Source organism: Capsella rubella, unplaced genomic scaffold (genome assembly GCF_000375325.1).
Source record: "Capsella rubella cultivar Monte Gargano unplaced genomic scaffold, Caprub1_0 scaffold_1, whole genome shotgun sequence".
In the NCBI taxonomy this organism is placed as follows: Eukaryota; Viridiplantae; Streptophyta; class Magnoliopsida; order Brassicales; family Brassicaceae; genus Capsella; species Capsella rubella.
In genome coordinates, this window is record NW_006238923.1 from 290,998 (window position 1) to 306,388 (window position 15,391).

General features: G+C 38.1%; 6 protein-coding genes across 8 annotated transcripts; 4 read left to right on the forward strand and 2 right to left on the reverse strand.

The window, feature by feature from the left end:
• The first annotated feature begins 99 nt into the window (after positions 1-99).
• Positions 100-3,106, forward strand: LOC17900618. The gene is made up of 5 exons (XM_006303865.2): positions 100-469; positions 582-2,228; positions 2,316-2,376; positions 2,489-2,712; positions 2,811-3,106. The coding sequence occupies exons 2-5, from the start codon at positions 625-627 to the stop codon at positions 2,866-2,868; spliced, it is 1,947 nt and encodes a 648-aa protein (XP_006303927.1). The 5' UTR covers positions 100-469; positions 582-624; the 3' UTR covers positions 2,869-3,106.
• A 1,053-nt stretch (positions 3,107-4,159) lies between these two features.
• On the forward strand, positions 4,160-6,194 carry LOC17900385 (protein trichome birefringence-like 25). Its single transcript, XM_006307418.2, has 3 exons — positions 4,160-4,670; positions 4,890-5,173; positions 5,260-6,194. The coding sequence occupies exons 1-3, from the start codon at positions 4,394-4,396 to the stop codon at positions 6,058-6,060; spliced, it is 1,362 nt and encodes a 453-aa protein (XP_006307480.1). The 5' UTR covers positions 4,160-4,393; the 3' UTR covers positions 6,061-6,194.
• A 785-nt stretch (positions 6,195-6,979) lies between these two features.
• LOC111832577 lies at positions 6,980-7,829 on the forward strand. Its single transcript, XM_023789819.1, has 4 exons — positions 6,980-7,043; positions 7,131-7,192; positions 7,332-7,505; positions 7,602-7,829. Exons 1-4 carry the CDS (start codon positions 6,980-6,982, stop codon positions 7,827-7,829), a joined length of 528 nt encoding a protein of 175 aa, XP_023645587.1.
• A 764-nt stretch (positions 7,830-8,593) lies between these two features.
• LOC17897639 (UDP-glycosyltransferase 72B2) lies at positions 8,594-10,333 on the forward strand. The gene is given in 2 exon segments (XM_023776801.1): positions 8,594-9,225; positions 9,227-10,333. Coding segments are annotated over 2 exon segments (1,410 nt in total). The 5' UTR covers positions 8,594-8,617; the 3' UTR covers positions 10,029-10,333.
• Positions 10,334-10,487: 154 nt separating this feature from the next.
• Positions 10,488-11,330, reverse strand: LOC17897320 (MYB-like transcription factor ETC1). Of its 2 annotated transcripts, none has more exons than XM_023776967.1 (3): positions 11,150-11,330; positions 10,956-11,040; positions 10,488-10,838 (listed from the first exon to the last, which is right to left on the reverse strand). In XM_023776967.1, exons 1-3 carry the CDS (start codon positions 11,220-11,222, stop codon positions 10,742-10,744), a joined length of 255 nt encoding a protein of 84 aa, XP_023632735.1. In that variant the 5' UTR covers positions 11,223-11,330; the 3' UTR covers positions 10,488-10,741. The 2 variants fall into 2 exon arrangements, with proteins under 2 accessions (XP_023632735.1, XP_006306065.1); XM_006306003.2 differs by having other exon boundaries at positions 10,956-11,043.
• Positions 11,331-13,114: 1,784 nt separating this feature from the next.
• Positions 13,115-15,228, reverse strand: LOC17897451 (histone H3-like centromeric protein HTR12). 2 transcript variants are annotated; one of them, XM_006304182.2, is made up of 10 exons: positions 15,129-15,228; positions 14,961-15,025; positions 14,799-14,833; positions 14,653-14,701; positions 14,502-14,536; positions 14,379-14,415; positions 14,154-14,269; positions 13,731-13,808; positions 13,536-13,611; positions 13,115-13,400 (listed from the first exon to the last, which is right to left on the reverse strand). In XM_006304182.2, the coding sequence occupies exons 2-10, from the start codon at positions 15,010-15,012 to the stop codon at positions 13,345-13,347; spliced, it is 534 nt and encodes a 177-aa protein (XP_006304244.1). In that variant the 5' UTR covers positions 15,013-15,025; positions 15,129-15,228; the 3' UTR covers positions 13,115-13,344. The 2 variants fall into 2 exon arrangements, with proteins under 2 accessions (XP_006304244.1, XP_023645793.1); XM_023790025.1 differs by having other exon boundaries at positions 15,117-15,221.
• Between the last annotated feature and the right edge of the window lie 163 nt (positions 15,229-15,391).

Here is a 15,391-nt window from a genome sequence, read left to right on the forward strand (position 1 = left end):
CGTCACGTTATCTCTTGGTCAACTTGACCTGGTAAGACTCATATAGTTTTCTACATTATCTCTCTCTCTCTATGTCCTTAAATTATAAAATTCTGAAAAATACCAAATCCTAAAATTTCCAAAGTCTGTTTTGTTCGATCTTCTTCTTCTTCTTCTTTTTACGCAGTAGTTAGTGGTAGAACAGATTCCCGGGAAAACGAAGCAGCAAATTGCAAGAAAACTATAGCAACAGTTTTTGTTTCCCTTTTAAGCTTTCCAGTTCAAACTCTTTTGATTATTTTATTTTAAATTCACTCTTTTGAAATTTTCAATAGCTGTTTCTAATATTAAAAAAAGTTGGCTGCGTCAAAGAGATTAAAGCTTGTTAAATTGATTCTCACCGGAGAACAACAACAACATTGCCTCAAAAAAACCCCTTTCTCCTTTAACCTAGTCCTGGAGATATTAAAAGCTCCTCTTCTTCTTCGAGGTACGTTTGATTTTGCTGTCTAATATTTCCCGTTAGAATGTTTGATAAATCGTTGAAATTTGTATTTGAAAGATTAAGAATTGAATTGATAAAATTCGGATTGTTATTTCAGTTGCAGTTGCAGTTCAAACAAGCAAAAACCCTAGAAGCTTCCGATGAGGACGAGCGGTGACGTTAACGGAGCAGATGCTGGCTCTTCGAGAAGTGACGAAGAAAAAGGGTTTAAGGAGGAGCCCCATGATTCATCGAATACACGACCTGGGGGCTCTCAGAGATCCTTCAATAGCTTGAGAAAAGAGGAAGAGACTGATTCAGATTCTTCTTCTAAGAACACCACCAGAAACAAATCAATTCACTACACCGATCAACAACAAGCCGAGCTTCTCCGGAAGCTTGATTCCATCAAAGATCATCTTCTCCGTGGTGGAGGTAATGCTAATGTGGTTGATCAGCCACCACCACCTATGGGTTTCCATGGACCTCCTCCTTATTACAACCCATACCCTGAGCCATTTCCTTATGGAATGTATCCGACCACGAGTAACCCTCCTTATAGAGACCCTTATGGATTCCCAATGCATAGGAAACCTCAAAACTTCTATCCAGGACCAGGTCGTTACCCGAATCAGATGCTGCCTCGTCCTCCATATCCTCAAGGTCAGTATGTAGATATTGGTCCTGATATATTTGACCCTCAGTTACAGGATCCTAGATTCTTTCCGGCTACACCCAGTAGGTACAGTGATGTTCCATATAGCCCTGTTGTGCACCACGGTGAGAAAATAGGACCTTTTAGTCCACATAGTGGTGTTCATCATCACACGAGGTGGCCTAGTGAAACCGATTCTGAAACGGCTGCTGCTGCTTTTGCTCGTGGGTATGTCCAAAAAGCTGTCTCAGATGCTGATTCCCGTCGTTGCCATCCTTTAGCAGGCGGTGCGCCTTTTATTGCTTGTCACAGTTGCTTTGAGCTGCTCTATTTGCCTAAGAAGAAGCTTCTTTGTCAGGAAAAGCAACGAAAGCTGCAGTGTGGTGCTTGTTCTGAGGTTATCAGTTTCACGTTTGTTGATAAAAAGCTTGTTTTCTCTTCTTCTGCCCCTGCCGAAACTAGTAATCTACATTCTGTAGACGTTGATGATAGAAGCGTACCAAGCGCAGTGGTAGATGATTATCCACTCAAGGATGAGGAACCAAGAATTCACCAGGAAATGAAACTTGTCCATGCTGTATCTCCTAGTGAACACTCAGACGATGAAGAGAGAGCAAGCATTTCTAGTGAACCCCAAAAACAGGTTGTCAAGTCTGTTCGCCGCAGAGCACAAGGCGCAAAAGTTCCTCCTCCACCTCCTCCTGAAAATTCCAATCTTCTCGAGCTCTTTGAGTATTCTAATGTAAACCGAGCTGCAATCACTTACGGAATGGCCCAGCTAGGATACAATAAGCAAGAATCCTACGCGAAACAAGATTCGCTGAAACCAGAATCAGTAGCTACTGAGACTGATGTTTCTTATAATGAGTACTATAATAACACCGAGGTGTCTGAAGATTCAAGGATCTCAAAAACCAGCAATGAAGAGAGCAGACCAAGAAACAGAAAGCAGAGTAATGAGTACGGTTTCCCAGAGGTCACAAATAAAAACATCTCTAGTGACCAAAACAACGAGCAGTTAGAGGTTTGGGTGAATGGGCATCTGATACCGGAAGATCTAGTTATTAGCGCTGAGAAACAAGCTGGACCAGTTCAAGCGGGAAAGTACTGGTATGTTTTGGTCACAATTTGATTTATTAACTACAAAAGATTGATCAGTTGCTGAAGAGATCATCTTTCTGTTATGGTTCTTATTAGGTATGATTACCGTGCTGGGTTCTGGGGAGTGATGGGACACCCTTGTCTCGGTATAATACCAGTAAGAGCATTTACAAACCTTGCATTTATTTGACTTTCAATACCGGATTCTCTGCTCTGTTTCTCGTAACTTATGTATTTGATGTTTGATGAAGAATTATTGGTTGATGCAGCCATTCATTGAAGAGTTTAGTCGCCCAATGCCAGATAACTGTGGTGCAGGAAACACAAGTGTGTTTGTAAATGGAAGAGAGCTTCACGAGAGAGATCTAGAGTTACTTTCAGGTAGGGGTCTGCCTGGAGGCAAGAACCGTGCTTACATTGTTGATATATCAGGAAGAGTTCTTGATGGAGACTCTGGTGAAGAACTGAAGAGTCTTGGCAGATTAGCTCCAACGTAAGCACAACAAGTCATAGTAATAAAGATTTAGATCAAAATGACTTTAAGTTGATTATGGGAAAATATATTAACTGAATGGTTGAAATCTGAAACAGGGTTGACAAGGTTAAGCATGGATTTGGGATGAGAGTGCCAAGATCATTAGTGTCATGAAGCTTTTTATTTCAGCCTCTCTGGTGCCAATCTTGGATTACAATGTAAACTGTACCTGTGATATAACAACATCATTGCTTATATTCTGCTGACCCATAAGTGCTTTTCTTGTTTTTGTCTTAAAGATAACCATTTTTTTTTTGTTGGGTGATCTGGTTTATGTAAATTGATCATTTTATTTATTTATTATTATTGTGGATAATCAAATCTTTGGGGAATGAAATAATATTTGTTTGAATTTTGTGAAAAAAAAAAAAAAAAAAAAAAACAGTGAACACAGTAGATGTTTTATATATAGATCTGCCATCCAGGCTGTATACCTTACCTGTCCGTTTTCAAGATCCAAAATCAACTTCAAGTAAGACGGGCCTACGTAGCAAAGATTTTAGCCCATTGAATAATTTATTCAGTATGGGCCTCGCTGGTCGTAGTTTTTAATTATTTCTTAAATATTTCAAAATAAAAATAACAATCGATGGTCCCAATAATTTGCATAAAACGACTAATTCATCTCTAAAGTACTAATTCTAGATTGTAGAACGTTTAAAGCAAGTATTTTATATATCGTGGATATTAACGAGTACAATAACATCTATGATTCGACGTCGTCTAAAAAAAAAAAAAATGTATTATTTCGTTTTGATTAAGTGATTCGACGTTTAATTACATTTGTAAACATGAATTAGATACCTTTTTATAGAGATTATTTTTAGGTGAGGTGCGAGAGATGTCTCTATCCATCTTTGTTTAGTTGAAAAATGAGAGGGAGAGATGTCTCTATCTGTCGTTTGCTCCTCATAAGTTAATCAATGAATAGTTAAAAATACTGTATGCCCATCCTGAAGTGACATCTAGCCTATTCTTTTATCGGCTTTTCGTTTCACAATTTTGTACTTTCCTTCAAATCTCTGTTTTATTTTTATAATACAAAACTGAATCACACACATTCCATTAAAAAAAATAGACTCAACTATCTATTTCTTACTTAAGTAATTTTTAATCTTATAAAAGTACTAAAGACTATGTTTCTATGTATTATTTTCAGTTAATGGAGATAATTAATGGTATTTATCAGCATGTCTCCGTATATCATCAATGGCTTAAATCTTAATCATTTGGCTTAAAGAGACAAAACATACTCTTCCCTTTACAATTTGTATCTTTAAAAACAATTGAGGATGCCTTTAATCATTAGCGTTTTCTTTCTTATCAATCTTTCCACAAACCTCTTTAATCAAGCCACGACCGACACAACAAAGTAGAAACAATTCAAAGAAAAAAAAAAGAAAGAACGAGTTAAATTATTACTAATGTACATGTTTTATTAGTAAGTAGTATAGTTTTGACAAGAAAAAAAAAAAAACAGAATCCACTCTGTCTTGTGTTTAATTACAGTGAAGTTCTCTCCTCCTCGCTTTCAACGCCATCCAAAAACCTCCAAGAAAGCTAAATTATTGAGAAAACATATCAACATCATCAATTCAACCCCCAAAAACCTTCTCACTCTATCTAATTATAGCTTCGAATGGATTCACTGAGGTTATTGTCTAAGAACATGAAGATTGAAGGAAACCCTTTTGGTTCTTCTCACCAACGCAATCAAATTTTCCTCAAATTCGTCGCTTTCTTCCTCTTGATCGGTCTCGCTTACCGTTTCATCGTCACTGATTCCACCGTCTCTCCGGTTGCGCAAGTTCAAACCTCTCCGCTGGATCCTTCCGGTCTCACTCCCATAGCTCAAGCTCCAGCCTCCCTTGACTCCCCTGGAAACTTCACTACCACCACCATTGCTTCTCAAAATGGTAAGAGGCAATCTTTTGTATCCATCTTCTGTTTATTAATTAGTCCCATTTTCGAGTGATCAATTCAATTGAGTAAGATCCAAGCAACGTCGATTAAATTTGGGGTTTTTTCATCCAATCGTATAAAAACCCTAACTTTATCCCCAAAAAAAAGTGATTTTTTCCATGGATTATGCTCACCAAGTGTTTGATTAATTCTCTGTCTAAAAACCATTGTAGTTACCAGCAAGTGTGATATCTTTACTGGGAATTGGGTACCAAACCCATCAGGCCCAGTCTACACCAATGTCACTTGCCGTCATATCCAAGATCACCAGAATTGCTTGAGAAACGGACGCCCAGATGTGAACTACCTTCTATGGAGATGGCAACCTCGCGACTGCGATCTCCCGAGGTTTAATCCTGAGCAATTCCTCGACAAAATGAGGAACAAATGGTGGGCTTTTATCGGTGATTCCATCTCTCGCAACCACGTTCAATCCCTCATCTGCATCCTCTCTCAGGTACAGTTCAATTTTTTAATCTCTGGTTTGATTCTCTAGTGCCTGTGGAGTTCACCTTGGATCTGATGATGTAAGATTCGTTTTAGGTAGAAGAAGTAGAGGAGATCTACCATGACAAGGAATACAGATCAAAGATTTGGAGATTCCCTTCTCACAACTTCACACTCTCTGTCATTTGGTCTCCTTTCCTCCTAAAAGCTGAAACCTTTGAGAACGTCAATGGAGTTTCTTTCTCAGACATTCAACTCCACCTCGACACGTTAGACCAGAAATGGACAGATCAGTACATCAACTTCGACTACGTTGTCATCTCCGGTGGCAAATGGTTCCTTAAAACATCAATCTTCCATGAAAACAACACCGTATCCGGATGCCATTACTGCCAAGGGAAGAACAATCTGACAGAGCTCGGTTATCTTTACTCGTACCGAAAAGCTCTACGTTTGGTTTTAGACTTTGTTGCTGAACCAACACATAAAGCTCAGGTTCTGTTCAGAACAACAACACCTGACCATTTCGAGAATGGAGAGTGGAACACTGGTGGTTTCTGTAACAGAACAATGCCGATTACGGGCAGCGAAGGAGAGATGAAGAACGAGGATGTATCAATGCGTGATATCGAGCTCGAAGAGTTCCATAAGACATTACAAGAAAGTTCCAATTCCTCCAAAAACATTGGATTACTTGACACAACTTCGATGTCGCTTCTCCGGCCAGATGGACATCCAGGACCATACCGGTACCCGATTCCTTTCGATGGGGTACAGAACAATGAGGTGAATCATCAGATTCAGAACGATTGTCTTCACTGGTGCTTACCCGGTCCGATTGATTCATGGAATGATCTAATGGTGGAAGTGATGCTTAACCAGGAACGTCACAGATGACGGAAAGACGAGAATAGCCTCGACGCCGTCACGTGTTATCCTTGTTTTTTCTTGTACAAAAGCCCATTTATTTATTGGACCTTATTCAGTATATCCAAATAGAAGCACTGTCGTTTTTGATGTGGGAGTTAAAACGCCGTGTCGTTTTTAATATGAGAGCTGACACGCCGTGTCGTTTAACTTCCGAAATTACACCTTTGAACTCAAATGAAATATAAATTGAAGGGTCGTTTTACGGACCAACCAGAAAGACTCAAGAACAGCAGACCCATAGAAATCTATACAGCCAACAAAACAATGATTTTACATATTATCCCTCTCTTCTCAACTTAAAACGTTGAAGTGAAACTTGTTAATAAATTATCAATTAAAAATAAATAATCACGGGACCTTATCGCCGTTATGTTTTCCGTTAAATATATACAGTATATATACAGCACGAGAGACGTCCTGATTTGTTTCCGTTTGAACTCTGTTTTTAGTTTTTGTTTCCCCCTCTTCTCATCTCGAGCGAGCAAGCATCGTCTTCGTCTCCCAAAGCAGCAGTGATTAGCGAAGGTATGAGCATCGTCTTCTCGATACAACTTAGGGATCTGCGTGCGTTAACATGTCGCCTAGAGTAAAGTTTGAATCTTTCTTTGATTGTGCGTTATCATCTTCGTTTGGCGGGAAAACTGAGACTTGCTTTGATATCTTAACTCTTTAGTGACTGAACCGGTTAGTTTATCATCGGAATCTTGGCTTCTTCTTGATCAATTTTACGTTATCGGGTTTGCTTATTTATTCAAGTCGTCGTTGAATCTCTTTTGGTAGAGATTATTATGCCTTCATCGTCAGAAATCTTGGCGGTTGTAATGGTGATCTTGATTGCAAAAATTTAGGTTTCTCATATTCTTCCTCTTCTTCTTTTCCAGGTGTAATGGACAAAAACAAGACAATTATGAGGAACGAGGCGGATGACGAGACGCCAAAACAACCAGATGGTAACTCAGGTTCCGACTTAACATTTCTATTTTTCTGTATCCTCCAGGAATCATTCAACCACTTCCTTGTGTTCGTTCATCGTGTAGAATCTGCCTCTGCATCAGCTCCCCATGGGTCTGACGAAACACCAAAGCAGAGTACCCAAACAGTAAGGTTTCTTGCTTTTCTTTGGTATTCTCCAAGTTAAATATTATCACGATTCACGAATCGTACATATAACAACTTCTTCTAGCTCTTTCACGAATCGTACATATAACAACTTCTTCTAGCTCTTTGTGTATAATCAGGGATCACCACTTCTTCCGTTACAAGAATCCCCCAGCCGTAAAGAAGATTGTCCTAAGCGAACTGGCCTAATTCACACCAAAAAGGATCTGAGGACATCTTATCTCGAAGCTCTCAAAGCCACCCTTGGTTCTACGTCAAAGCAGAGTGCCCAAATCAACAAGACCAGGTCCATGGTAAGGTTTCATTCCTAAATCTTTATGTATTCTCTCAACTACTTATTCTGCAGAGTCAAATAACTCAGGCACTTGTTTGTGTTTGTTCATCTGCAGGATCTACAAGATCCGCTAGACTCTGTCCTCCCAAAATGTGAAAGCAGACTGCCAGTTTTCAAATACCTTTGCTCGGGTAAACCCTTTCCTTGGCATGGAACAGAGACGGATGAAGAATCCGTCTTCTGTTATCATCAGAATCCAGGGGGTGATGTAAGTGGATCTAAACACAATTTTCCATGTGTGATTGAGCTTTTTGTTTCGAAAACCAGCAAGTCACGTCAGTAATATTACTCTTTGTGTAACCATCCTGCAGAGGCTCAACTGTCAATTATGTTATCCCATCCCAAGTCGAGAAAGACAAAGCAAAAAGGAGCTGAGAAACGCTCACCTCAGCTTCTGATGGTAAATGGCAAGATGATTAGATCACAGGACATGATCAGGATCACTCAGCTTTGGATGACAACCTTCTTTAAACAGCGCCAAGGGTACATTCTGGCCATTAAAAAAAAAAACTTCTTTCTCCATCATCCATCAGACTTTACAGCTTTGCATAGCTAGTATTGTATAGATTTCTTAATTACAGATTGGTACACAAAGTTTATATTTTTAAGTCAAATGCATTCTCCCATAGATGTATGAATCCAAAACATGATGCTTCGTTAGGTTTGGTTTGCCTTTTCTGCATTACACAAAACAAGTTATCTTTGTTTTCTTTAAACTCTGTTTTAAGCTTTACATGGAAAATTAAGCACGTGACAGATACGCGTGGGCTATGCATGGCTTTTATAAATTTTTATAGAGGCCAAGTATTTTATGTTTTAACCTTCAATCGCAGAATCGCCATCGTATAAAAACTTTTACCGACCAACTCTAATAGAGTCCACACAAAACGAACAAAAGAAAAAGGAAAGAATAAAAAAAAGGAAATTCCCAAAGAACTTGAAGTTATAACCACGAGAATGATCTATAAAGCTACTACGTACCATAAATGGAAAGGAATGAGCATAAATATTTCTCAAGAGAAAACAAAGAAAGAAAAAAGCCTAGACTTCACACTCTTGATTCTTGCTTTAATGGCGGAAGCCAACATTAAACATGTAGCAATCATACCAAGTCCCGGAATGGGTCACATCATCCCATTCGTCGAGTTAGCAAAACGACTAGTTGATGAGCACCACTTGTTCACCGTCACATTGATCTTCTCCGGTGAATCTTCGCCATCTAGGGCACAAAGATCCGTCCTCAACTCTCTCCCTTCCTCCATAGACTCCGTATTTCTCCCTCCCGCCGATCTTTCCGATGTTCCCTCAACGGCACGACTAGAAACTCGGATCATGCTCACCTTGACACGTTCCAATCCAGCGCTTCGAGAGCTTTTTAGCTCCTTATCAACGAAGAAACGTCTCCCTGCTGTCCTCATCGTCGATCTCTTTGGTACGGATGCGTTCGATGTGGCCGCTGAGTTCAACGTGTCACCATACATTTTCTTTGCATCGAATGCTAACGTCTTGTCGTTTTTTCTTCACATGCCGAAACTAGACGAAACCGTGTCGTGTGAGTTTAGGTACTTAACCGAACCGGTTGAAATTCCTGGCTGTGTCCCGATGACCGGCAAGGACTTTCTTGATACGGTTCAAGACCGAAACGACGACGCATACAAAAGGCTTCTCCATACCACTAAGAGAAGCTAAAGGGATTCTAGTGAATTCCTTCGTCGATTTAGAGCCGAATGCTATTAAGACTTTACAAGAACCGGCTCCTGATAAACCACCGGTTTACCCGATTGGACCGTTGGTTAACACAGATACATCTGATGTTAACGTGAAAGACGAGGAGTCCGAATGTTTGAATTGGCTAGACAACCAACCATACGGCTCGGTTCTATATGTATCATTTGGAAGTGGCGGAACACTCACGACAGAGCAGTTCAATGAGCTTGCTCTCGGTTTAGCGGACAGCGAAAAACGGTTTATATGGGTCATACGAAGTCCAAGCGGAATAGCTAGTTCGTCGTATCTCAATCCACACAGCCAAACCGACCCATTTACATTTTTACCACTTGGTTTCTTAGACCGAACCAAAGAAAGAGGTCTAGTGATTCGGTCATGGGCGCCGCAGATTCAAATCCTAGCTCATCCATCCACATGTGGGTTTCTAACACATTGTGGATGGAATTCGATTCTAGAAAGCATTGTAAACGGTGTGCCACTCATAGTGTGGCCTTTATTCGCGGAGCAAAAGATGAACGCCTTGCTACTCGTGGAGGATGTTGGTGCCGCTCTAAGAGCGCAAGCGGGTGAAGATGGGATCGTAGGAAGGGAAGAAGTGGTGAGAGTGGTGAAGGGACTGATGGAAGGAGAAGAAGGAAAGGCCATAGGGAATAAAATGAAGGAGCTGAAAGAAGGAGCTGTCCGAGTCTTGGGTGACGATGGGTTCTCCAACAAGTCCTTTGGTGAAGTTTTGGTAAAGTGGAAAGCCCACTAGAGAGAAAACAACCAAGAGACGTCTCATTAAATGGTACACACTTTGTGAGTTTGAGCTATACTATGCGCGTTATGCTATAATAATAATCTGGTTCAAGGAGTCACCAACATGTATAATAAACTGTAATTTGACATTGTCAGAATCCAAATGATCTACAACTACTGTAACCTTTCATCTGTTTACCAGATTAGGTTTATCTTCCAATAGTTGTTTAATATGATAATAAATGTTTGTATGATGCACTTGTAATAAGTTCTAATCAAGTCTGTATATTTTTTTTTGGATCTTCTTACACAAAACGGGTTTTATCACTTGCCTAAATTGTATATGGCCTTTTTGTTAAGGCCCAACATATATTATTGTGCCTTAGTGTTAGTGCTGCAAATTACGGTGTATGTATATCTTTACAATTTTCACTTATTAAATAATTGATCTTAAGTTAATTTAAATTTATGGTTGATTACAAATATAATCTTCAAATTAGTAAAAGTTCCGTTCGTGGTTTTGTTTTAATCAAATAACTAAGAAGATACACAACATGAAAACACGAGAAATACAACTACTACTCCAAATTTCACGAACAAAACTGCAGAATCACCAACGAATTGAGGATATTTATATATGTATATATTTCATTTCTTCTTCTTCTTCTTCTTTTTTCTTCATTGTTTTTATTATAAAAATGATTTTTCTTTTTAAAGAGTTGGCGGCCATCAACGTAATTGAGATCTTCGATGGTTCTTCATCACCCAAAACCTCTCGATCTCTTCTGCTGTTCTTCCTGGAATCCTCCCAGCTATTAAATCCCACCTTTACAAACAATTTTTTTATATATATTAAAGATCTTTAATTCACGAAAGATTTAACTTAAAATTTAATTAAGACCAAAAAAAAAAGAGAGAGAGAGAGAAAGAATCTAGAAAAAACCTTTCACCGACGAGCTTATACATCCTGCAAATCAAGTCATCTTCTTCTTGAGCCATTGCTATTTCTTCCCACTCGAGACTGCTCACTTCTGTTCCACGTCATCAAATTCCACATTTTATCACCAATATAAAACATTAAAAAAACAGAAAACGACGGCGTATTAAGGTTTTGTTTAGCTGAGAAAAATCATGTACCTTGATCAGAAGAAGAGGCAACAATGGTTGTTGGATTGGTCTTGAGATGCTTCGGCTTACGCTGCGTATCCATTTATCTCAAAAGACACCTTCCTATACCAAGATTTACGATCGCACCTTGCAATTTTGTATCAATCAATACGGTTTGGTACGATTTAAGGTAGAGCGAAAGAGAGAGAGAAGGGAGTGATGGATTTTAAGGGGGAGGACATGAAGCCCCCTTCTCTATTTATAGGGGTTGATTCTCACGACCGGTTTGGTCGGTTTCCACATTAAGGAATCATGTATGTAATATACCGTACTTTATTTTCCTTGAAATCAGATTTAACTTGAAAGAAAAATTAAAAGAATCTTAACTATTTATTGTTTATTGATTAATTAAACTGCAACTTATTGGTGGCTTACAGTTACAGTGATGTATGGCAGTATATATGTGTGCAATGCTTTGAGGGGATTTGTATAGTTGATTTAAGAACCATATAACAACCAATACAAGAAATGTTTCATTACATCATTTACTCCGTCATGTTCTTTGTCTAATTGCTTTTTAATAATGATACTACTTGCCTTCACTTGGTTTTGTTTTAAAACCATAAGTATATACTTAAGTAATTTAGTTGAGATTAAATCAACTATGTTACCGATGTTTGTTAGTGGTTGGTTATTATACACACGTGTGTATCCAGCTATCGGCGGAAAAAATTAAATTAAAATACACTACAGTATGTCTGAAAATCCTAAGCTATGGTATAGAGATTGTGTGCATTAGAAAGAATCACTTACTAATTTTAAGTAACATTTATTTATGGATTCCAAATTTCCAATCTAATAATATGAAAACAAAATTTATTTTATTTTCAGTTGAATTAAATTCTCAAATTTAATGAAATATACTGTTAGAACTATAAAAGAAGAGTTGAAAGTTTGTTAGGGTTGAATAATAAAAAATGAATTATTAAACGTAGAGTCGTGGATATTCCAATTTATTCCCCACATTAATTCACATCTCAATAATTTTTATTACAACGAATGCTTTCTTTTTTTTTTTTTTTTTTTGTTCGGTTTATGTCTTACTTTTAAAGGTTGAGCCAACAACGTACTTTTGATCACTACTGAACAAACTATGCAGTTGCAACTGAACATGACACGTGGATTTTATATTTGTTGGGACCATCGCATGATTCATGACGGACGCTGCTTGAGTTTTTAATAATAATAATATGTTAATTTTTCCATTTTATGAGTTTTTTTTTAACGAATGAAAGGATTAAATTGTTGGGACCATTAATGCATGATTCATGGTTTTTTTTTTTTTTTACATTTATAAAAGGTTAACCTCGATGATTTTTATACTTTGTTTTTGTTTCGATCTGGGCATCTGCAATGAATTTTTACGAATGTACAGAGAGATCATAAAGGATGTACAAAATTAAAACAAAAGAGGCACTACTACTACTACTACTACTATAAAGGGACCAAAAAGATGGAGGAGAAAAACTTATAAAAGAGTTGACATTGATACAAATATAATAATTACTACCAAATTCGAAATTCGAGCTTTTAAAAAGTTTTACATTATCAAACGGTAGCATTAACATCGGACGGTAATGTTTTAATGACAACATTATGATGATCTCACAAAAATGCTTTATGCGAATAATCACTAATAGAAATCGAGAGTATATGAGTTATTAAAATTCGAAGTGCTAAGGATATCTCAAACTTTTTAATGTGCCTTTTAAAAGTTGTGTAGCTTGGGAATCCAATCCATCCATTAGCTAGAGATAGATATATTTCTATTAAGCCCTCTATAAACACATGTTCTTTCAAAATCATCCGCTCTAAATTAATTTTATTCAATTTAGGACTGCCCCTTCTAAGACTGAAGCACTGAGCCGTCACTGACGTTTCGAGTTGCTATTTGCTAATATACATCCAACTAACTATTGCAAGTTGCAACTCAAGGAGACAAAACAAACAAGAAACACACATAAAGAAAGATGTTTTACAACCTAGATATTGAATCAAACCAAAATCAGATTTCCAGTTATGTTTTGGTCAGATCATCAAGTCGAAAAGAAGGACAAGCGTCACGAGACATAAAGTAGAAGTGAATAATCAATCTTATACAACCTACGACACATTTGTTGTCAACTATTCGGACTTTCACTTACAATGAAAGAGATGTGTTTTTATCACCAGGGTCTGCCTTTTCCTCCAAGCCGGCGTGCAAGGTCAAAGTCTTTTCTCACTGATATCAACAGACAAATATCATATTACATATGTTTTTTTTTTTTTTTTGTAAGCAGTTGTTTAAAGGGGTGCACAAGTATTGAGTATGATTTCTAAACTGCGACTGGAAAATGTCTTCTTTAGGTGTACTTACTTAGAGTAACACGTCTTGCATGGATAGCACAGAGCATTGAATCAGAGAACAAACCAACCAAGAAATCTTCTGCCGCCTGCCCAAACAAATTTACACATTAGATTGTTTTAAGGGAAGATGACATTATCTGTGATGTGTGTGGCTCTCTCTATATATCTATATCTCATATCAAGAAAAAAGTTAAGGGATTGGTACCTCTTGAAGAGCTACAAGAGCTTCAGCTGTCCAACGATTTACTTCCCGAGGGGCCACCGCATTGGTTATACTTCTCACCTGGTAAAAATTATGTAATTAGTTTGATCAAAACACAAACCAGTATTGTAGTTACAGACATCTTATGGTTCTGGATTTATGAGCCAATAACCTCAAAGAAAAACTAGAATACAAGCTCCTAAGGTGGAGTGTTGGGTAGCTGAGGATTGCTCTAAACTATAGTTAAAAAAATGCTATATCACTATGTTCAACTTCACTGATGCTCAGACAGGATCCATGTTGAAAACAAGAAACAAGTACAACGATAATAGATAACAAAGTTTGTGTGGGTGGAGAATCGTGTTGGAAATGGTAAAAAGAGACAAAAGAAGCAAAAGGAAGAGAGAAAAGGAAGGAGAAACTCACTTGTCTGATAAAGGCAGCAGCTGGAATGAGAAGGCTAGTGCCCTTCTGATAATGGCGAATCTCTCTCAGAGCAACGGTTCCTGGCCTGTAACGGTAAGGCTTCTTTTTTTGTGAAGCTACAAGGACACCACGGAGGTTAGGGAGTATAAACACAATAGAAAGAAGTCATGCATTCTGATTTCTAAGGGAGATGACAAGAGATGTTTCAAAAAAATAAAGACTAACCTTGTGGCCTACCAAATCTAGCTCTCTTCGCCCCTTTCTTCACAGACAAATTTTTTTTTAAAAATGAGCACAACGAAAGCAAAGGTTAAGGAGTTGATACACAAGCAATGACCAAAATCTTACCTTTTTAGCAGTAGCAGGTGAAGTTGCAGGAGTTGCTGCAAATGTTACAATAAAGGATTAAAATCTTCACACACATCACAAAACAAACGAGATAGAGTGAGATGAAACAGAGTGTTTATAATCAATATCTCAGAAAACATAAATGACTCACGTTGTTGAGCAGCAGCGTCTACACCTTCTCTGCCTCTTGTTGCCGGGCTCTACAATTTCGATCGATTAAACAAATTAGACAAAATCAAATGAAAATTCGAATGTGGAATTGGGAAAACCTAAAAGAGTAAAAAAAAGATGTCGTACCGAACTGGGACGAGCCGCCTGAGAAGACGAAGCATCTAGAGTTTCAGATGCGAAATAAAATCTAGGGTTAACAGCGGGAAAACAAAAACTCCGAAAAATCGCAATAGGGTGCAAAATCAAAAGAAATAGAAAGAGAAAGCAAGCAGAGATATGAAGAGATACCAGCTGGAGTCCGAGGTCCGGACCTCGTAGCGAAATGCTTTGTTCTCGCCATCAATAATTACTTACTGCCGATGAGAGGTATCTATCAATTAGGGTATAAAATCGCAAAAGCAGAGAGAGATTCTTTAAGAAACGACGAAATCTGCGGTTACTTACTGGGAAACTCACCTGACGAGAGAGCAGGATTTGTCTCTCCCGCTCCACACCAAAAATTGATTTTTCAAGGATTTTGTTTTCCCGCTGTCCCCAAATTTTTGATTTTTAAAATCCAATCTGCTTTCACTACTCTCACAAGAAAAATCGTATCTGCTTTGACCCCAAATTTTTCTTTTTTTTTCTCAATTGTATCATATTTGCACTCTAAACCTGCTACTTCACCAAGAGGGTCCGACTCTTAGCAAAAATGGCCCCCTTCAAGACAAGTGTTTTAT